Consider the following 23,149-nt stretch of genomic DNA (forward strand, 5'->3'; position numbering starts at 1 on the left):
GTGGATGGGATTTTCCTGCAAGACAAGGTCTTTTTCCAGTTGTATCACCACCCAGTGCTTGGTGGTTGTATTAGTCAGCCAAAGGTATGCTGTTGCCAAATACCAGAAATTGGTTGGTTTTAATAAAGGGTATTTATTTAAGGTAGGAGCCTACAGATACCAGACCATAAAGCATAAGTTACTTCCCTCACCAAAGCCTATTTTCATTTGTTGGAGCAAGATGGCTGCCGACAGCTGAGAGGGTTCAGGCTTCCTGGGTTCCTCCCTTCCAGGGTCTTGCTTCTCTCTGGGTTCATGATTCCTTTCTTCCTGCGGCTAGCTTCTCTTTCCTCTGTGAGCTTATGTCCCAGGGCTCCAGCTTAAGTTTTCAGCATCAAACTTCAACATCAAATCTTGAACATCAGAATCCCTCAACTCTGTTCTTTGCCATGCCTTTTATCTGTGAGATGCCACCCACCAAGGGGTGGGAACTCAACACTCTAATCATAACTCAATCATGCCCAGGTACAGATCAGATTACAAACATAATCCAATATCTATTTTTGGATTTCATAACCATATCAAACTGCTACAGTAGTAATCCCTTGGTGCCATAGATGCTCATCCTTAGGAATCATGTCCCATGCTGGGGGGAAGGTTGTGCATATATATACTGAGTTTGGCTCAGAGAGTGGCCACATTTGAGCAACATGTAGACTCTCGGGAGGTAACTCTTAAGCACCCTGCAAGACTAGGTCAAGTTGAAATTTCAAGCACAACAGGCTCATAAGCATAGTCATCAGTATCAAAGGTCCATCACTGGGACATCCTTCTTCACTGGACACTGCCCTTGCACTTTGGGGATTGTTGCTGTTCCATTGGGGAATGTGGCAGAGCTCCCCAGGATGGGAATCCAGTACTCCCTCCCTGCAGGCCATCTCTAGAAAACCTTTCAGTTCCAGGTCTATGCTCGTGTGCTACCGGCATGGGTAGCTTACAGCCCACAAGGCCATAGGGCCCTGTTCCCCCTCATTGCTAAAAGGACTGTGACTCACACATAGGGGATCTCACTTCTGCCTCTCTGTCACACTATCTCAGCTGAGACTACCCTTTACTGGGCCCTTTGGTGTATACTTGGCCTTCTCTAAGAGCTCTCTCTTCTTGGGCACCTGTGATCCCTTTGCAGGGCCCCTTCCCCACAGGTGCTAGTTTCTGGTTGTCTCTTTGTGCACCCTATCCCTCATGTCTGAACACCTTCCTCTGCCTCCCCTTTGACTTGTCCCCACAAGGTGGATGGTGGCACAAGACACTCTAGGCAGGGCTCTGTACCTCTACAGAAGCTTTAATCAACAAGCAAGAATTGGGAAACATCTTTTTAAAGCCCTGGAAAATTTTGAAGGGTTCCAAAAAGACTCAAATACCTAAGAATAAGTTTCACCAAAGATGTACAGGATGTGTATTTAGAAAACTACAAAACAATGCTGAAAGCAATCAAAGAAGACCTAAAGAAATGGAAAGACATTCCATGCTCATGCATTGGAAGGCTAAATATTGTGCAGATATCAATCTGACCCAAACTGATTTTATAGATTCAATGCAATATCAATCAAAAGTCCAACAACCTACTTTACCGAAATAGAAAAGGCAATTGCCAAATTCATTGGGAAGGAAGACTGCACCCTAATAGCCAAAGCATTCTAAAAAAAAAAAAAAAGAGTGATGTGGAGGAATTTCACTGCCTGACCTTGAAAGAAAACTATAGTGGCCAGAACAGCATGGTACTAGCATAAAAACAGACAATGGATTTTGGAGAACAAAGCAGGGATTTCATTTATCATTAAGAATCATTTCCTGGAGCCAAAGAAGCACCTAGGTCATGAGGGGATGGTAGCAGATGCTGAAAGGTCAGTCCTGTCTCTGTGTGGAAGTTGTGGCCTCATCAAAGTGAAAGCTGAATCCATGGAAGGTTCTGGAATTTCCCTAGAAATGGAAGCTGTGACAGTAAAGGAAGAATCAGAAGATCCTGATCACTCTCAAATACATCATTCTTCAGAAGGCAATGAAGGAACAGAAAGAGAAGTGCCAGCTGAGGATTCTACTCAGCTGGTCACTTCAGAAACCAGTGAGGAACCAACTTCCAGGAAGATGGCCCACCAGAAAGATACCGGCCTCTCTTCTATCCCAGCAAAATAGCTAGAGGATAGTCAGAAAAGGCCTGGGGAAAAATGTTGTAGGGTTTAGGACACCACAGGAAGGCTGGACACCACCCTGAAGAAAAAGGGGCAAAGGAAAAGAATCATGATAGCAAAACTGAGTTAAAAGCTGCAGCTGCAACTGGTGGCATGTTCCACCACCTGATAGACACTTTGAATTGTCAGGCCTTGGAGCTGGTGGCTACAGCAAAGTGGGACCCAGGGATCCACCTCCCTAGGAAAGGAGAGTGAGAGGGACACAGTGTAAGGCTCACTCAGCTTTTTTTTTTCCGTTAAGGTACGGAGACTGGAGATTGAACCTGGAACCTCATGTGTAGAAAGCGAGTGCTCAACCACTGAGCCATGTTGGCTTCCCTGACTCAGTTTTTGGTTTTTCTTTTTCTTTTTTATTAAATCCTTTTTTATTTTGAAAGATACATAGATTACAAAAAATGTTACAATAAAAAATATAAGAGGTTCCCACATATCCCACACCCCACCCCCCGGTCCTCCCGTGTCAACAACCTCTTTCATGATCGTGGCACATTCATTGCATTTGGTGAATACATTTTGGAGCACTGCTGCACAGCATGGATTATGGCTTACATTGTAGTTTACACTCTCCCCCAGTCCGTTCAGTGGGTTATGTCAGGATATATAATGTCCAGCATCTGTCCCTGCAATATCATTTAGGACAACTCCAAGTCCCGAAAATGCCCCCACATCTCATCTCTTCTTTCCTCTCCCTGCCCTCAGCAACTACCGTGGCCACTTTCTCCAGATCAATGCTTCAGTTTCTGCAGATTTGGTTTCTTTATCCCAGGAGTCCTTCCGGGCTGGGTGGGACCACACCATTGTTTGCCTTGGGAGTCATGGACTAGAGAGATTCAACACTCTCAGTCTTCCTCTCTCCTGATGGAGTCTCGTTGTTCAGGATGCAGAGGGGAGAGGAATTATTTCCTACCTGGGAAGAGAGGGGGCTGCCAGCAAAGGTTGCAGAACTACCTTTGAGCAAGATTGAATTATGATACACTTAGTCTCCAGGTAGGATCCTCTACCACATTGATCCAGTTCATGTTGCAGCAAGACACAACCAGTCTCTGAACTGAGGGCTGTTGATACGTGACATCTTCTGGCAGAGCAAGGAAATTCACATAAGGTAATTGAAAGTAAATAAATACATGAGGCTTTTGTGGCCTTTACAGAGTCACTCCCCAAGGCCCTTGGAAGCAGGTCTGCAACCCAATACTGGCTCCAGTGCCCAGATTTGAGCAACTAACTGAGAATCCTAAAGACCCAGAACAGGTTGAATCAAGAATCAAAGAACAGCAGTAAAACACAACCTCCTGCCACCAAATCCCCATGAAAGAGAGAAATTGAGCATTTGAGTAAACTCACCCTCCTAACCAGATGTCTAGATATCAGCAAAAAATTATAAGGCATACTATGAAAACTGAAGAAATGTCCCAAGCAAAGGAATATATCAAAGCCCCAGATGAGATACAGGATTTTTTTTAGGATGCAGAAGTTTTTATTCACCACCCACTCCCCAAAGGTACTCTGCTTCTTGCTGCCTCAACATATCAGAGATACTCATGACCATTACATATTAATAAAAGGGACAATCCACCATGAAGAAATAATAGCCATAAATATATATGTACCTATCAGGGATGTCCCAAAATACATCAGGTGAATTCTGGCAAAACTGAAGGGAGAAACAGACATCCCTATAATAATCCTTGTTGACTTCAACACCCCACTCACATCATTAGAACACCTAGAAAGAAGATCAACAAGGACACAGAAAACCTGAACAATATGATAAACAAGCTAGACCCAACATATACACAAAATTGCATCAAACTCAGCAGACTCTGCATTCTTTCAAGTGCTCATGGGTCTTTCTCCAGGATAGACCACATGTTAGCATGAGGCATTCCTCAACAAATACAAAAAGACTAAAATTATATAAAGCACCTTCGCATGTTAGAATGGAATGAAACTCAAATAACTGACAGGAAAGAGGCAAATTCACAAATGTTTGGGGCTGAACAAAAGACACACCTAAATAATCAGTGGGTCAGAGAAGAAGTTATAAGTGAGATTATGAAAAAATATTCAGATGAATGAAAACAAGAACAGAACTTGTCAAAATTTATGGGATACAGCATAGGCAATTCTGAGTGGGTAATTTATAGCACTATAGACCTATATTTAAAAAGAAAGAAAAGAAAAAGCTGAAATCAAAGATTTAACCAAACAATGAGAAAGTAGAAAAGAAGAGCAAACCATTCCCAATGCAAGCAGAAGGAAAAACGTAGTAAAGATTAGAGCAGAAATAAATGGTTCTGAGAACAAGAAATGGAGAAAATCAACACAACCAAAAGTTGGTTTTTTGAGATCAATAAAATTGACAAACCCCTAGGTAGACCAACAGCGAAAAAAAGAGAGAAGATGTAAATAAATAAAATCAGAAATGAAAGAGGGGAAGTTACAACTGGCCCCACAGAAACAAAAAGATTGTAAGAGGATATTATGAGAAACTATATGCCAATGAAGTAGGCGACCTAGATTAAATGGACAAATTCCTAGAAATGCACAAACTATGTACACTGACACTACAAGAAATACAAGAAGCTAACAAACCAATCATATTTAAAGAGATTGACTCAGTTTTAAAAAATCTCCCAACAGGGAAGCAGATGTGACTCAGGCAGTTGGGTGCCCGCCTACCACATAGGAGGTCCCAGGTTCAGTTCCTGGTGCTTCCAACAGAAGACAGGCAAGACAGCGAGTTGAGGCAATAGGCTGGCATTGCGAGCTCTCACAAGACAATTCAACAAAGAGGCACAATGAGTGAAAACATTGAGAGACATAATAATTGGGAGCAGAGGTGTCCCAAGTGATTGGGTGCCTCCCTCCCACATGCACGATCCAGGGTTCTGTTTCTGGTGCCTCCTAAAAAGAGACAAGTGCACAACGAACAGACACAGAGAGCAGACAATGAGCGCAAACAATGAGGGGTCATACCCCACTCTGCACACCCTTGCTCACCACTCTTCCGTGGCTCCCAGCTCTCTCTCATGCTTTTCATTCAGCCTTTGCATATACTCCTCCCTCCATCCTGCCCCAGCTCTATCCCTTGCTGAACTTCACAATCTTCAGGTGTCAGCTCAGAGGTCATTTCTTCTAAAGCTTTCCTTGGCCCCTCCTCGGGGCTCCTGCCAACCCCAGGCTGCTTCGACAACCTGGTCACTGGGCGGGTAGGGGCCAGAGGGGCCCAGTGGGGAAGAGAGGGCTGGAGGTGTGGGGCCACAGGTACGACCTGAGGCTGGCTCAGCCGGGGTTTCTCTCTCCGGCAGGGAGGTTCGGGCTTATTCCCACGACCCTCACTCTGGGCACTGGAGCAGCTTGTCTGGGCATGGTGAGTGGCCGCCGCCTGCTTCCAATGGCAGTGGCTGTGGTGCCTGCGTGCACAAGCACCTTGTGCTTGCAGATGGTGTCTTGGGGTGCAGGTTGGGTTGGGGAGCTAGACGTGGGTCTGCCTTGCCTCTCCCAAGGTCACCTTCCTCTGTGACCTGCTGCTGCTGTATGTGGACAGAGAAGCCCATTTCTCCTGCAGGAACAAGTACGAGGAGGTGAGCTGCAGGCCAGCTGGGTGCTGAGGCCACTGTGCCGGGCTGCTGTGCTCCCTGGGAGGACAGAGGCCAGAGCCCTGATCCGCTGTCCTTACCTGCAGGCAAAGGCCGCGGGTGGGAGAGCTCACCCCGTCTGGACCCACCTGATTTTCCCAACACCACAGCAGGCTGCCCAGAGGCCTTAGATGGGCCCAGAACCCACCCCCAGCCAGGTGGTGACACCAGGGTTCGGGGCTCTGGTCCCACCACCAGCTCATGCCTGAGGTCTGGAGCTGTTCCTCCTGGGTCAGGGGTCTGGAAGGGTGGGGGACCTCAGGGACGAAAGACCAGCACCCTCATACCCCTAGGAAGACTCTCTTTCCCTCCCTCCCACCCTCCCACCCTCCCTACTGTAATCTTGGCAGGTGCTCCCTGATGTGGGAACCCAGAACCATCTGCTTCCATAGAGGCCTACTATGAAACCAGGGAGACAGGGAGAGCCTGGGGCACGCACATCTCTGGTTGCTGCTGGCAGGCCGTTCTCCCAGCCTCTGTCACCATCTCCCACAGGCGCCCCTCCTCCCCTGTCTCCCACAGGTGCTGCCCACTGGCTGTTGTGGACTCCACCCTTTGAACTCTCCTTCCCTGGGGTCCGTGCAGCCTGAGCCCAGGCAAGGTAGCAAGAGGCCACCCAGGGCTGGTCTCATCCAGCTTTGGGGCTCGTCTGCAGAATGGAGGTGGGGGTAGCACCTGCTCAGCGTCAGAGCATCAGCCCCTTCTCTGGGGGGCCACGCTAGGGACAGGAGGGCTAGGAGGGGAGGAGAGGGCAGAGGGGCTGTGTTGGTGGTCACTGAAGGCCTTTGGGGACCTTTTATGTGAGTCCTTGGTAACCCCCAGCCCAGCCCCACCCTGCCTACTGGGCTTCCTGGGAGCCCTGAAGACAGGCAACCAGTGCATCTGGAATTCACTGCTGCCCCAGGCCATGCCTAGGAACCTATCTGGGCAGCTGCCCCCCCATAGCCTGGGGCGCCTATAGTTGGGAGGCCCAGGCCCCCCAGATGGAAGAGCTATCTAGAAGGAATGCTACCATGAGATGTCAGAGAGGCAGACCTGCCCCCAGTTGTCCCAATCAGTTTGAAGGTGCTGGGCAAGAGTCCACAGCACCACCACTGGCCATGGCCCAATCCTCGAGGACCCGGAATTTGGCACCAGCAGCTGAGGCCCTGAGAGCCAGAGGCTCCCCGACCCACACCAGCCCAAGCTGCCAAGGACAGAAAGGGCATGGGCACTGGCAGGCCATGGGCAGCCTCATGGTCCAACAGGCTGCTCCGTGCAGTCAGGCTCCTGGGCAGGTGGCTGCACAGCCTGCACCATCTCCTCCAGGCTGCACTGGGCAACACCATATGGTGTGAGCTCGCTAGCCGGCTCCCGTGGCTCCCGCAGGTTCTCCTTGCTGTGCCGGATGCCGTAGCCGAAATATACAGTGAGTCCTGTGGTGGTGGGAGGGGTCTGAGGCAGGTCCAGCCCACCTGGCCCTCTTTCCACCACCTGCTCAGCATCCCAATCTCCCATGTCCCCCCTCACCCCAACTCACCAATCAGCAGCCAGACGAAAAAGCACAGCCAGGCCAGGTAGCCTAGATTCAGCATGAGGTAGATGTTGAGGAGGATACTCAAAGCTGGCGTCAGGGGCATGAGGGGTACCTGAGGGGACAACGGCTGAGCTGTGGGGAAGATCGGCTGGCCAAGGGCCTCATTTTCCTCCTTGGGAGATTTGGGAGGCATGTGCCCATCCCAGATGCTGAAAGAAAGGGGGTTGGACACAGTGGTGTCCCCAGCCCTCCAAGTTCTCCTCCTTCATTCTGCAGTGGCAGAAGCTGGCCATGGAGCCAGCTGAACTACGAGCAAGGGGTGGAGGGGGTGGGTTGGGGCGGTACCTGGAAGGCATCCTGTAGGCGCTCCTGCTGGTGGGCTGCCAGGACAGCGAGACTGAGCAGAAAGGTGACCCCGCTGAGCAGGACCAGCAGGATGTAGCCCCAGTGTGGGAGGTGCAGGGCCGAGTCCCCAAAGATGAGCACGCCGCTCAGGGTGATGGCAGAGGCCACCAGGAGGCCGAGCGCCCAAGCCACGGCAGTTCCATGGCCGCACTCACCCAGGAAGCCCAGGTAGGGCCTCAGGGCTGGCCGCAACTGCCCGGGCTCAGGACCTGAGGCATGCTCATCGCTCACTGGCTGGAGGGGCACTGAGGAGTTGGCCTCAGGCTCGGGGCTGGCTGGACCCACGGACCTGAGCTGAGAGGTTTTCTGGAAGCGCAGCCTTAGGGTGCTGGCGGCCACAAAGGTGTAGGTGAGCAGTGTCCCGAAGGAGATGAACTGCACCAGTGCGTAGAAGTCCAGCACCAGCGCCAGGAGGGCCGTGAGGACTCCAAACACCAGGGTACCCACCATGGGGACCTGAGACCGGGGGTGCACGCGGGCAAACACCTGGAAGAAGAGCCCGTCGGCCGCCATGGCATAGAGGATGCGTGGCAGGGAGAAGAGAATCCTGAGCAGGACCGTGATCATTGCTGTGGCAGAGGAGCAGGAGTGAGGGGCCCGTCAGCAAGGGTGTGTGGACCTGGCTGGGTGTGGGTGCTCAGTCACCTCCCACCCAGTGTCAGTCACAGGTCCATTATAGAATTTGGGGAAGGTGGTGAGTGGGAGTGGAGGATTCTCTAATCATCAGAGCCCTCCTGGGACAGTTACACAGCAGGGGTCAACCCAGGGAGCCCAGGACAGGGGGTTGCCTCTCCCCCCACCACCCCACCCAGTTCCCACCCTGCAAGATGCTGCTTCCTCACCACAGATGGAGCCTGCTGCCACGATGAAGCTGGCCCAGCTGTAGCCCCGCTGGTAGAAGGCGTCGGCGAGCGCCGAGACTGGGTCGAGGCTGTGCCAGGGAACCATGAGGGTAAGCACGGTGGAGACCAGGGTGTAGGCCGTGGCCACCAGGCCGAGAGAGATGGTGATGGCCATGGGCACGCCCTTCTGTGGGTTCCGGGCTTTCTTGCTAGAGGCAGTGATGACGTCGAAGCCCACGAAAGCGTAGAAGCAGATGGCGGTGCCAGCCATGATGCCTGAGAAGCCGAAGGGCCCAAACCCGCCCTCCTTGGTGCTCCAGTTTTCCAGACTGGCCAGGGAAAAGCCCATGATGACAATAAAGAGGATAACGCAGAGGCTGATGGCTGTGAAGGTGTGGTTGAGCCAGGAGGAGAATCGGGCTCCACAGGAGAGAAAGGCAGAGGCAAGAAGAATGATGCCAGAGGCCAGGAAGTCTGGGTACGGGGCCAGGAAGGGCACCTGCCAGTGGCTTATGTGGGTCTCAGTGAGGTAGCGAATTTGGTAATTGAACATGGAGTCCAAGTAGCCACTGCAGGCCTGGGCCACCGTGGCACCTCTGAGGAGGCCCTGGAGAAGTAAGTTCCAGCCAATGACGAAGGCCCACAGCTCACCCACGGACACGTAGGTGAAGAGGTAGGCAGAACCTGGACCAGGTACGCGGGCTCCAAACTCCGCGTAGCACAGGGCTGCCAGCAGGGCGGCCACGCCGGCCACCATGTAGGACACGAGCACGGCTGGACCAGCCATCTGCCTTGCCACATTGCCCGTGAGCACATAGAGGCCCACGCCCACCATGCCACCCACTCCCCGAAGGGTCAGGTCCAGCATGGACAGGCCGCGACTAGGTGACGTCTCCATGGTGGACTCCTCCAGTGGCTTCAGCCGGTTCAGCTTCCTGCAGAAGTGTGCCAGGCTGGCGGCGCTGGGCAGTTGCCAGGCCATGGTGGGCAGCAGAGAGGAGTGTGGGCCCAGTCACCTGCCAGGGTCAGAGGGGAATGACGGGCTGCCGGGTGGGGTCAGGCATCTTCAGTCCCTTCTGGATTGCCCACCCACAGCCCAGTCCCCGTCCTTGACCTGGTGATGGGAGCACATGCACCTGCTGGAGGGCTGAGATGGGGGAGGGCTCAGGGCTCGCTTACCGGGGTCAGGGGGTCGCGGGGAAGCCCGGGGGTCCTGCCTGCCTGCCTCCTCTCCCAGCGAATCTGGTGCAGCCAGACCTGGGGGGTGAGCCGAGTGTCACTGAGGGCAAGGTGGGAACATTCCCGGGGAGCATGAGGTGGGAAACCCTCCTGATCTGGGATCTGAGAGCAAGGTGGAAACCAGAGGCTCAGCGATCCGGAATAGGAGCGGCTCTATCATCCGGGGCGTCGCCCATACGGGCCACCTCGCCTCTGACAGTGGCGGTCAGTCCCTCACCCTGTGCCAAGTCCCAGGTGAGGAAGCTGACGCCCGGCGCAAGTCTCTGCGCAGCCAATTCCGCCGCGTCCCTGTCCCCAGTACCCGGGTCTTCATCCCCCCACTCCCCGCCAGGTCTCAGCCCTAACCGGCACAGGCTGCCACCCACCTGCTGCCGCCGCCCCTCAGAGCCCGCCCCCCGTTTGTGTGCATGATCGCTCCCTTCCTGGGGGCCCGGCTGCGTCCCCGTCCCCCCCCTGGGGCCCCGACCCCGAACGTCGCCTCACTGTTCGGAGCCCGGACTCCGCCCACCGACGCCCCGGGTCTGCACACTGCCCTTCACCGCAGCGACCCACCCTCGCCCCGCGCACGGATTAAAATGGGCCACCCTACCCTTCTTTACAGGATGAAGTCCGGCGCTCGACAGGTTCCTGGGAAGCTCTGTGTTCACAGATAAAGAAGCAAAGCCCATCAGGAAGCGCCTTTCCGGGCGCTGGGTCACGGGGTGCGCTGGGGGGGGGGGCGGGGTTAAGACCCAGATAAGGGCCTTTAAAGGTCACCCACTTCACAACCGCGGTGAATGCACAGAAAGTGTGCGTGAGAGGTGTGGAGGCCTCTAATGAGCTGAGCCTGGGGGTTTGGTGAGTGCCCCTGGGCAGGGTGGCAGGGATGGGGAGGGGAGTGCCTGCCACCAAGCACTTCACAAATGCTGGATGTTCTGAGCTTTTAGCTACAGACACCGCCCTTCAGAGGCCCATGGAGTCGCAGTGAGGCTGGAGGACTCTGCTCCAGGACTAGTCCCTCTCCCATGCCCTCAGGCGGCCATCCTAAGCTCCCTGGGGCTCATTTTTTTCCCGAGTCCAGGAGTCATCCTACTCCTGCTGTATGACTGAAAGTGAAAAGGATGGCGTGATCGGCTCTCACTTGTTTAGAGCCAAATGACCGCCAGACCCTGCCACATCGAAACAAACCAGAATGCATCATCCTCTTCGCTCAGAACTTTCTGTGTGTTTTCTACGTGGCTGGGGCTGCTGGGTCTCGGGGCAGCTACAGCCTGTCTGGCTCTACCTCTGGCAATGGGAAGATGCATTTCCAGAGACGATGGTGGCACTTGGAACCCTCTGCAGCCCCCCGATATTTGTCTGAGGAATTTCTCAGACGGGTTTCCATCTCCTGCCAGGATGACATCTACCCCACTCCCTGTCCTTCATTTGTGCTCATCACCCTGATCATTATTATCCCAGTTAGGGGAGCTTTTGCTCTCCTGCCATTACCCCCTGTCCGGGCATGTGCTGCCTTTCCCATTCCTTCAGCACCGCCCTCCTCACCCTTCCCCTTTCTTCTACTGTAAAGAGGATATTCAATATAGATGTATGTTCAGACTGCATATATAAAAATAAACTAGGGCCTAGGAATTAATCCACTTGTGCTCAGCTAGCCCTGCTGGATCTGGCATTAATGACTTCATCTCCTTTAAAAAGTTTCTGACTTCTGTACTTGTCAGTGGGGCAGTTACATAACCAATTTCTCCTAGCCCAATTGGTACTTCTCTCAAGGGGTATAGAGGCTCAGTGGGAATATGTTCCCTCACCCCCTTTTCTTCAGTGGCCTTGGGGAACAGAAAGTTCTGTGTGTCCTTCCTCCATTGTTCCACTTCCTTCCTTAACTGCTGGTGGGTCATAAGGGGTGGGGCGGTTGGCACCCATTGGCCCTCTGTATCCCTGGGGGTTTGGGTAGGTTCTGTGGGACTTTCTGAATCAGCCAGTTCCTGTCCTGGGAGGGGAGGGAAACATAGGGCAGAAAAGGCTCAATAGAGGGTCCCAGGTTTTAGCTTTTATAGACTTAGTTTCTGGGTTCAGAGTTTTAGCTTTCATGTTTCAAATTACAAGGTCAGCACATAGCAAATCCTCTTCTGCCCCGTATTTTGTCCAAAATACATTGGGTAATAAAATGCTTCCCTTCGCCCAAATGTAACAGCGATATTTAATCAATTTCTTTTTTTTTATTTTTTATTTTAAAGATTTATTTTTATTTATTTAATTCCCCTCCCCTCCCCCGGTTGTCTGTTTTCTGTGTCTTTTTGCTGCGTCGTTTCTTTGTCTGCTTCTGTTGTCATCAGCGGCACAGGAAGTGTGGGTGGCGCATTCCTCGACAGGCTCCTCCTTCCTTTGCGCTGGGTGGCTCTCCTTATGGGGTGCACTCCTTGTGCGTGGGGCTCCCCTACGCGGGGGACACCCTTGCGTGGCACGGCACTCCTTGCGTGCATCAGCACTGTGCATGGGCCAGCTCCACACGGGTCAAGGAGGCCCGGGGTTTGAACCGCGGACCTCCCATGTGGTAGACGGACGCCCTAACCACTGGGCCAAAGTCTGTTTCCCAATCAATTTCTTTTTATCCTTTCCCTTGGTCTAATCATTATTGTTCCAATGTTTCAACATCCTCCCTACTGGATGATCTGGAGGTATGTCCCCAGGGGACCCTACAGGTACCCCCTTTCCTCTTTTCTTGCCGGCTGACAGCCCCTTTTCCCCATTCTGAGTCTTGTCCGGGTTTCTTCCTGTCAAATCTTTCCACTTCGATCGTCTCTATCCCTTTCTCTCATGGAAAACGTGAGTTGGGACACTGCACTTGCTTCACGCAGTATGTCGCACATCTCATGCACACACAGTCAACCCCAGGCTCATCAGAACTTCCCCACCACTAAGGCAATACTTTGGTCTGTGCACAAAGGTACCTGGTCACTGAGTGACAGGTTTTTTTCCCCCTTTCCTCTTCCACAATAAACAGATCTAAGCCTCTGGTCTCAGGTCCTGCCACCTGTCAAAGCAGGGCCCCCAATGGCCAAGTCCGAGACCACTCACTCAGTGGGGCGCACCTTCCCCTTGTCTGCCCTGAGGGACCCCTCAGAAACTTTAGATCCCAGTTGAGCCCTCAAACTTATTAGAAAGGAAGCTGCACCTGTAAGAGAATAAAAACTCCCCCGATTGTGGAGGAGAAAAGAAATTTATCAATGATCTTGCAAAAACAGGCTAACAACCTGGATAAAATGGCCGGCGCGACACGCAGCAAGACACAATGACGTTTATATGCTAAACCGAGCCTGTAGGTCCTTCCCCTGTTCCCTATAGTTGGGTACTTCAGGGGTTACAGCCTATCTGAGATGTCTAACTAACTTATGTGGGTGCTCACTCTGAGTTGCAGCTCCCATTCCCTACATTCCAGCGGCTCAGCACCATGTTCACTCCTGGTGCCGCTTTCAAGTTCAGCGCTGCTCTTCACCATTGGCCCTGCCCTCGCTTTGTCCCACCCTCGCTTTGGTGCCACATTTCAAATTCTTTATGCCAAAGTTGCTAGAACCCCTTTCCCTCCCTCCTCCAACTGCAGAGCTGATTTCGGTTTCACCTTTATGTGAAAACCAAACTTAACCGTCTCCTTACAATAGTAAACATCTTTTTTTTTTTTTACTATTGATGGAAGATTATTAATATATTACTATACACTACTGTCCATAGTTTGTCTTGGTTGTATTTTGCCCAAATATTACCCTGGTATTAGCCTCTTGTAATATTAACTTACACTTGTTCTGTTTCAGAGAAAAACATTCTTATATATGCATTTTAAAAATTTTGACTTATGTTTTAAAGGGACTTTAGATTACCTAAGTGCTACATAAAAAATATAGGGGATTCCCACATGTCCCACTCTCTCCCCCTCCCACACTTTCCCACATTAACGACATCCTTCATAGAGTGTGGCACATTTGTTGCAATTGATGGACATGTATTGAACCATTGCCCCTAAGCACGGATTATAGTTTACATTATATTTTCCACCCTGTTCCACACAATTTTGTAAGTTATGATAAAATATATAATGACCTATGGACTCATTGCAACGTCATGCAGGACAATTCCAATTGTTCCTATATGCATTATTAACCATACTCAATTTTCACAAGAAGTTTGCTGTGGTTTAAAGTGTCATGTTTCCTTTTTTAACTTTCATTCTAGTGATATACACTTCCTTAGACTTTCCGTTTCAGCCACTATCAGTCAAAGAGCTGCAGATGCAAAGTACCAGTACCTTTTATATAGTACCTTTTATAAAGGGTATTTATTTAGAATTGAAGCTTACAGATACAAGACCCTAAAGAATCCAACTCAAGGCTACTTACTCATCAAAGCCTGTTGCCACATGTTGAGGTGAGTTGGCAGGTGACCTCTGCCTGGCCTTTCCTTTCTCCTTACTTTTAGGACTCCGTGGGCCCAGCTTCTGATCTCAGCTGTGGGCTGGCATAGGCTCATCTCTCTTCCTGGGGCTTTTGTGGTTTGAGCCTTCTCCTTCCCATCACATGGCAGGACTGAAATGACCAAGTTCTCTCCTCTTCTGTATCTTCTTCCATATATGTCTGTTTCTGTCAGCCCACCAAGCGGGCAGAGACTCAACCCTGAGTCATGCCCTGCTACTGTTGGATTCAACTTGCCAGTATTTTGCTAAGAATTTTTGTGTCTATGTTCATTAGAGAGATTGATCTATAATTTTCATTTCTTGTAGTATCTTTACATAGCTTTGGTAATAGAGTGATGATGGTTTCACACAATGTATTAGGTAATTTTTCTTCCTTTTGAATTTTTTGGAAACATTTAAACATATATATATTTTTTTTATTTATTTATCTCCCCCTCTCCCAGGTGGTTCTGTCAACTGTCTGCTCATTGTTTCCTCGCCTTCTCCAGGAGGCACTGGGAGATGAACTTGGGACCTCCTGCATGAGAGGCGAGCGCCCAATGGGCTGAGCCACATCCAGTCCCTCTGGGCTGCAGCTTCTTTTGTCTTGTGGCATCTGATAGTTGCTGTGGGGGTGAAGTCTGCTTGTCTTCTTTTAGGAGGCACCAGGACTGAACCCTGGAACACCTACATGTTAGACGGGCACACAAGTGCTTGAGCCACATCTGATTCCCCAGGTTTGGTATTAATAATTTTCGATGCTTGGCAGAATCACTGCTGATGCCATCTGGTCCTGGGCTTTTCTTTGTTGGAAGATTTTTCATGACAGATTCAATCATTTATTCTCTTTACCTGTGATTGTTTTGTTGAGTTCCTGTATTTCTTGTTGAGTCAGTGTAAGTTGTGCATTTCTAGGAATTTGCCCATATCATCAAGGTTTTCTAGTTTGTTGCATAGGGTTTCTCATAATACTCTTATTATCCTATTTATTTCTGTGGGTTCAGTCATAATATGCTTCTTTCAGTTCTGTTTGTATTTATTTTCATCTTCTCTCATATTTTTCTTTGTTAGACTAGCTACAGTTTGTTGATTTTATTGGTCTCCTTAAAGAACAAGCTTTTTGTTTTGTTGATTTTCTCTATTGCTTTTGTTCTCGATTTCATTAATTTCTGCTCAAATCTTTATTTCTTTCTTTCTGTTTGCCTTGGGATTAGTTTAAGGTTCTTTTCCTATTTCCTCTCAGTCTTCATTTTGTTTTTTAAATTTTAGCTCCTTCTTCTTGTAAAATATAGGCATTTTGGCTATAAATTGCCGTCTCAGAACCTCCTTCACTGTATCTCATTAGTTTTGATAAGTTGTGTTCTTGTTTTCATTCATTTTGAGATAGCTACTACTTTCTCTTGCAATTTCTTCTTTAGCCCACTTATTATTTAGGAATGTGCTGTTTATTTACCCTCTAACCTGGAGAAAGATCCATGAGCACCTGAGAAAAATGTATAACTGCTGATTGGGGGTGCAATGTTCTATATACATCTGTCAGGTCCCACTTGTTTGTCATATTGTTCATGTTCAGTTTCCTTGTTGATATTCTCTTTAGTTATTCTATCAATTGATGTGAGTTGTGTGTTGAGGCCACCAACTATTATTATAGAGATATCCATTTCTTCTTACAGTTTTGCCAGAGTTTGCTTCATGTATTTGGGGTTCATGTATTTTGGTTACATGCATACGTATTTATGATTTACATCTTCCTGGTGGAATGTCCATTTTATTAATACATAATGACTTTCTGCATATCTTATCACTGTTTGCTTTTGGGGGGGGATTTGGCCTATAATGGCCTTGCCTATCCTTTAATTTTAGTATTATCTTTTTAAAATTGAAAATGTTCTTTTTTTAGGAAACAAATGATTTTATACATATTAATAAAGCATACAATTTATCCAAAGTATACTACAGTCAATGGTATTTGGTAGAATCACATAGTTGTATATTCATCACTTCAAGCATTATTACAGCATTTTCATTATCTCAACAATAATAATAACAAACAAACAAAAAAAGACAAAAAACAACAAAATTCTTTACCTCTCAATCTCTGTGTTTCCCCTGCTCTACATAGCTGCTATTTCTGCCTATTCTTGGGCAACTATTCATTTATTAAGCAGTTTTATTGAGATATATTCACATGCCACATAATCTATCCAAAGTGTATAACCAGTGGATTTTAGTACAATTACAATGTTGTGCATTCATTGTCACAGAAAATCTTATTCCAATAAGAAACTCTCCACGTCCCTCAGCATGCCTTCCCCATCCCTACATAACCACCAGTCTAATTTCACTTTTATAAATTGATTTACATTTACATTTTATAGAAATGGATTCACATGATGTGTTACACAATTTATTTAGTTCATAGTAGCACAGTCATAATACAGTATTTGTCTTTTTGGTCTGCACTTACTTCACTCAACACAATGTCCTCCAGGTTCACCATATTATCATATGCTTTGCGACTTCATTTCCTCTTAAAGATGCGTAATATTCCATTGTGTGGCTGCACCAGAGTTGTTTATCCATTCATTGGTTGATGGGCATCTAGGTTGTTTCTAAATTTTGGCAATCATGAAAAATGCTGCTGTGAACATTGGTGTGCAGATGTCTGGTGTGTTGTGTTTTCTTATGTTGAACCATCCTTGCACATAAGGAATAAATTCCACTAGGTCATGATGTATAAGTCTTTGATATACTGTTGGATTTGACTTTTAAGTTTTTTTTTGAGAATTTTTGCTTCTATGTTCATTAAAGAGAATGAACCAGAAATGGTATTGCAGGGTCATGTGGCAAATCTATATTCAACTTCTTTAGGAACTGCCAAACATTCCTCCACAGTGGCTGTACCATTCTACATTTCCCACCAACAGTGAACAAGTGTTCCTATCTTTCCACATCTTCTCCAACACTTGTAGCTTTCTATCTTTTTAATAGTGACCACTCTGATAGGTGTGGCATGATATCTCATAGTTTTGTTTTGCAATTCCCTGATTGCTAGTCATGTTGAATATTTTTCATATGTTTTATTGCCATTTGTATTTCTTCTTTGGACAAATGTATATTCAAGTCTTTTGCCCATTTTTTAGTCAGGTCATTTGACTTTTAATTGTTGAGTTTTAATATCTCTTTATATATCATGGATATTAAACCTCTCTCAGACTTGTGATTTGCAAATATTTTCTTCCATTGAGTTCCCTGCCTTTTCACTTTTTGACAAGTCCTGTGAGGTGCAAAAGTGTTTAATTTTTAGGAGGTACTTTTTATCTATTTTTTCCTTTGTTGCACATGCTTTGGTTGTAAAGTCCAAAGAACCACACCTACCACAAGGCCTTCAAGATGTTTTCCTACATTTCTTCTAGTAGTTTTATGGTTTTGGGTTTTTTATTTAAGTAGTTGATCCATTTTGAGTTGATTCTTTTATAGGGAGTCAGATAGGGGTCCCCTTTAATTCTTTTAGTTATGGATATCCAGTTCTCTCAGCACCATTTGTTGAAGAGACTGTTTTGCTCATTAACATGGACTTGGTAGGTTTGTCAAAAACCAACTGGCCATCGAGGTAAGGGTTTATTTCTGGATTCTCAATTCTATTCCATTGATCAGTGTGTCTATCTTTGTGTGATTACCATGCTGGCTTTTTAAAAAAAAGATTTATTTATTTCTCTCCACTTCCCCCCCACCCCAGTTGTCTGTTCTCTGTGTCTATTTGCTGCATGTTCTTCTTTGTCCAATTCTATTGTTGTCAGCGGCATGGGAATCTGTGTTTCTTTTTGCTGCATCATCTTGTTGTGTCATCTCTCTGTGTGGGTGGTTCCATTCTTAGGCAGACTGCAGTTTCTTTCACACTGGGCAGCTCTCCTTATGGGGCACACTCCTTGTGTGGGGGGCTCCCCTATGTGGGGGACACCCCTGTATGGCACAGCACTCCTTGCGTGTATCGGTACTGTGAATGGGCCAGCTCCACACAGGCCAAGGAGGCCCAGGGTTTGAACTGCGGACCTCCCATGTGATAGATGGATGCCCTAACCAGTGGGCCCAGTCTGCTTCCTACCATGCTGTTTTGACCACTGTAGCTTTGTAATATGTTTTAAGGCCACATGGTGAAATTCCACTCATGTCGTTTTTCTTTTTTTAGAATGCTTTTGGCTATTTGGGTGCACTCTCCCTTCCAAATGGATTTGATCATTGTCTTTTTATTTCTGTAAAGTAGGCTGTTGCAATTTTGATTGGGATTGTGTTGAAGTTATAAATCATCTTGCCCAGAATTGTTGATGTCTTCACAGTATTTAGTCTTCCAATCTGTGGACATGGAATATCTTTCCATTCATTGATTGCATTTGGTATCATTTTATACTTTTCTGAATATAGGCCCTGTACTCTACGGCTAAATTGATTCCTAGATATTTGAGTCTTTGTGTTGCTATTGTAAATGGAATTTTCCCCCTGATTTCCTCCTCAGATTGTCCAATACCAGTGTACAGAAACATTACTGATTTTTGTGTCTTGATCTTGTATCCTGCCACTTTGTGGATCTCATTTATTGGCTCAAGTAGTTTTGTCACAGACATTTCAGAATTTTCTAAGTATAGGATCATGTCATCTGCAATGACATGAGTGTTTTACTTCCTTTTTTCCTATTGGATGCCTTTAATTTTTTTTTCTTATCTAATTGCTCTATCTAGAACTTCTAGTACAATGTTCAATGACCATGCTAACAGTGGGCATCCTTGTCTTGTTCCCAATCTTAGAGGGAAAGGTTTCAACCTTTTGCCATTGAGTCCGATGTTGGCTGTGGGTTTTTCAGATATGCCTTTTATGATATTAAGGAAATTTCCTTCTATTCCTAACTTTTGAAATGTTTCTGTCAGAAAGGATGCTGGATTTTATTGAATGCCCTTTCTGCATTGATTAAGATGGTTATGTATTTTTTTCCCTTCAATTTATTGATTCAGTGTATTATGTTGTTTGGTTTTCTTATGTTGAACCATCCTTGCATACAAGGAATAAATTCCACTTGATCGTGATGTATAAGTCTTTGATATACTGTTGGATTTGTCTTGCAAGTTTTTTCTTGAGAATTTTTGCTTCTATGTTCTTTAAAGAGATTGGTCTGTAATTTTCTTTTCTTGTAGTGTCCTTACATGGCTTTGGTATTAGGGTGATGTTGGTGCCATAAAATGTATGGATAATTTTCCCTCCTCTTCAATTTTTTGGAGGAGTTTAGACAGCATTGGTGTTAATTCTTTTCAAAATACTTGGTAGAACTCACCTGTGAAGCCATCTCCTTCTGGGTTTTTCTTTGTTGGAGATTTTTAATGACAAATTCAATTTTTAAAAATGAGATTGGTTTGTTAAGTTCTTGCGTTTCGTAGGGTCAGTGTAGATTGTGCATTTCTAGGCATTTGTCCATTTCATCCACATTGTTTAGTTTATTGCCATACAGTTTCTCAAATCTTCTTTTGATCCTTTTTATTTTGGTAAAGTCAGTTGTAACTTCCCTACTTTCATTTTTTTATTGTATTTCTTTGTGTCTTCTTTATTTATTTTTTCTTTTTTAGTCCAGATATTGTTTTGTCAATTTTATTGATCTTCTCAAAAACCAGCTTTGGTACTGTTGATTTTCTCTATTGGTGTTTTTTCTCTCAATGTCATTTTTTTCTGCTCTAAGCTTCATTATTTCTTTCCTTCTTTCTTTGGAATTGCTTTGCTGTTGTATGGAGGCTCGAGGAACTAAATATGGGAACTCCCATATAGAAAGCAGGCACTCAATTGCTCGATCCACATCTGCTCCTCATCTAGAAGATTTTTTTACAGCCTGTTTCTGCCTGTCCTCTAGCTATTTTTCTGGGAGAGAAGAAATCCCATGTCTTTCTAGTCTGCCATTTTCCCGAAAGTCTCACTTTTTTGCATTTAAAGTCTGTTTTGCTCGGCACCTGTATAGCTACCCCTGCTGTCTTTTGGTTACTGTTTGTGTGAAATATCTTTTTCCAACCTTTCACTTTCAGCCTATCTGCTTTCTTGGTTCTAAGTTGTGTCTCCTCCAGACAGCATATGGATGGCTCATTTAAAATAAAAAATCAATTCTGTCAGTCTGTCTTTTGATGGAGGACTTTATTAACATTCAGTGTTGTTATTGTAAAGGCATTACTTACTTCAACAATTTAATCTTTGACTTTCATACGTCACATCTTATTTTTGTCTGTGCTTTTACATGTTTGGTTACTCTTTCTTTTAGTTTTGCCTTCTACACTCTCCTCCATGTCTCTGTCTCCTTTCTTTTCTTCTCTGGTTGCAGTACTATCTTTAGTCTTTTCCATAGAAACACTTGTTTACAAACTCATTTAGTTTCTGTTTATCTGTGAATATTTAAAATTCACTGTCATATTAGGACAGTTTTTCCAGAAAAAGTATTCATGGCTGGCAGTTTTAATCCTTCAGTATCTTAATTATATCATACCATTGTCTCAGCCCTCCATTTTTTCTAAGGAGAAATCCGTACTAAGTCTTATGGGCATTTCTTATATGTGGTGTTTTGCTTCTCCCTTACTGCTTTCAGAATTTTCCCTTTATCTTTGGCATTTGACATGTTGGAAATTATGTGTCTTAGAATAGTTCTATTTGCATTTATTCTGATTCGAGTATGCTGTGCTTCTTGGACATGTACATTCATGTCTTTCACAAGAGTTGGGAAATTTTTGGCTGTTATTTTCTCAAATATTGTTTCTGCCCCTTCCCCTTCCCTTCTCCTTCTGGAACTCCCATGACATGTCTATTGGTGTGCTTGTATTACCATTCAACTCCCTTAGACCCGCCTCAAACTTTTGCATTCTTCTCTCTCTATTCATCTCTCTTTTCAATTTCAGCTGCTCTGTCCTCTGTATAGGTGATTCTTTCTTCTGTGATTTCAAATCTGTGCTTATATGCCTCATTTGTATTTTTTTCATTTAAAACATTTTTTGAAGTATATCACTCATACATTAACATATATAAACAATAATTGTAGAGTAATAGTTGTGAGCTTACAAAACAAACATGCATAACATCATACAGGGCTCTCCTTCCTCACCCAACCACCAATACCTTGCATTGTTGTGAAATATTTTTAACTGTCAATTAAAGAGCATCCTTAACATATTAGTACTAATCAAAGTATCTTACATTACATGTATTTTCCCCCTACCCACCCTATTATTATTATTACTTTTATATCAATTATCAATGAACATAAACAAAAAATGTATAGTAAAAGTTGTGAACTTACAATGCAAACATGCATAAAATCATACAGGGATCCCATACATCAACCCACCACCAATACCTTGCCTTGCTGTTAGCTTTTGTTACAAATTATGAAAGAATATCATAAAAATCTTACTGCTAACTATACTCCTTATCTTACGTTTGGTGTATTCCCCCCCCAACCTACCCTATTATTATTTTTAAAATATACTTTTATGACAGAAGTTGTCAATGTACTAAACAATCATGCACATGTGTAGAATTCCCATACAACACCCCTCTATCAACACACCACACCATGGTGGAACATGTGTTACAGTTTATGAGCTATCATCAGATTATTAAATAATCCACAGCATACATTTGGCACACTTTTCCTATACTCCCCAATTATCAACATAGTACATCTTTGGCATTGGTGCATGAATATTACATTATTACTGTTAACCCCAGTCCATAGGTCACTCCAGCTGTTCTTTTCCCATGCTTCTCCACTTTCCCACCACCCTGCAAGAGTGTTGTACATCTGCTCTAGCTCACAAAGGACACTCTTTATTTCTGTACCATCAACCACAATTCTTATCCACCTCTGGGTTTACTGTGTTAATCAGTCCCTAGACTATTCTCCAGCTGTCAATTGGCATTTACATCCTTAGACTACCCTTTTGAGCCTCATTCCCATTTATAAACCAGCTATTACTTACTATAATGTGTTACCATCAACTCTATACACTTCCACACTTTTACAAGAAAGTTAATTAATACTTCTACGTACATTAAGTATCAGTAGTGCATCTCAGTCCTCCTATTCCTCCTTTAAAATTTACCACCTACAACCAGGTCTTGAGGGTATTTTCCTACATTTTATTCTAGGAGCATTATGGTTGTGCTTTTATATTTAGGTTTATGGTTCTTGCTTTTATATTTAAGTTTTTGTTCCATTTTGGGTTAGTTTTTGTATAAGGAGTGAAATAGGGGCTCTCTTTCCTTCTTTTGGTTATGGTTGTCCAGTTCTCCCAGCATCATTTGTTGAATGGACTATTCTGCCTGAGCTGGTTGTGTTGACAGGCTTGCCAAAAATCACTTGATTCTAGATGTGATGGTCTGTTTCTAAACCATCAATTTGGTTCCATTGGTCTATATGTCTGTCTTTATGAATGTACCATTCTAATTTACCACTGTACCTAGGTAATATGATTTAAAAACTGGAAGTGAGAGTCCTCCAACTTTGTTTTTCCTTTTCAAGATGTTTCTGGTCATTCAGGACTCCTTACCCTTCCAAATAAATTTGATACTTATGCTTTCCATTTATTTTGAAAATGCTGGTGAATTTTTATTGGGATTGCATTGCCATCTGTATATCCATTTGAGTAGAATTGGAATTTTAATGGTATTTAGTCTTCCAATCCATTAGCATTGGAATGTTCTTCCAATTATTTAGGTCTTTTAAAAAATTTCTTTTGTAGTTTTTTTGAATTCAAGTGCTTTACATTATTGATTATGTGTATTTCTAAATATTTGGGTTTTATCTGTCATATTTTATTTTCACCACTCTTTAGTTTGGA

The 23,149-nt window shown here is 45.6% G+C and overlaps 1 protein-coding gene across 1 annotated transcript in view; it reads right to left on the reverse strand.

The window, feature by feature from the left end:
• Positions 1-1,684: 1,684 nt before the first annotated feature.
• LOC101439620 (cationic amino acid transporter 4-like) overlaps positions 1,685-23,149 on the reverse strand; it is an 86,971-nt gene continuing 65,506 nt past the window's right edge. The window contains 3 exon segments of the mRNA XM_058281774.2: positions 1,685-7,281; positions 7,386-7,494; positions 7,728-8,356. Coding sequence (XP_058137757.1) covers positions 7,100-7,281; positions 7,386-7,494; positions 7,728-8,356 — 920 coding nt within the window. The 3' untranslated portion in view covers positions 1,685-7,099.

The sequence above is a fragment of the Dasypus novemcinctus genome, chromosome 19 (assembly GCF_030445035.2).
Source record: "Dasypus novemcinctus isolate mDasNov1 chromosome 19, mDasNov1.1.hap2, whole genome shotgun sequence".
Lineage (NCBI taxonomy): Eukaryota > Metazoa > Chordata > Mammalia > Cingulata > Dasypodidae > Dasypus > Dasypus novemcinctus.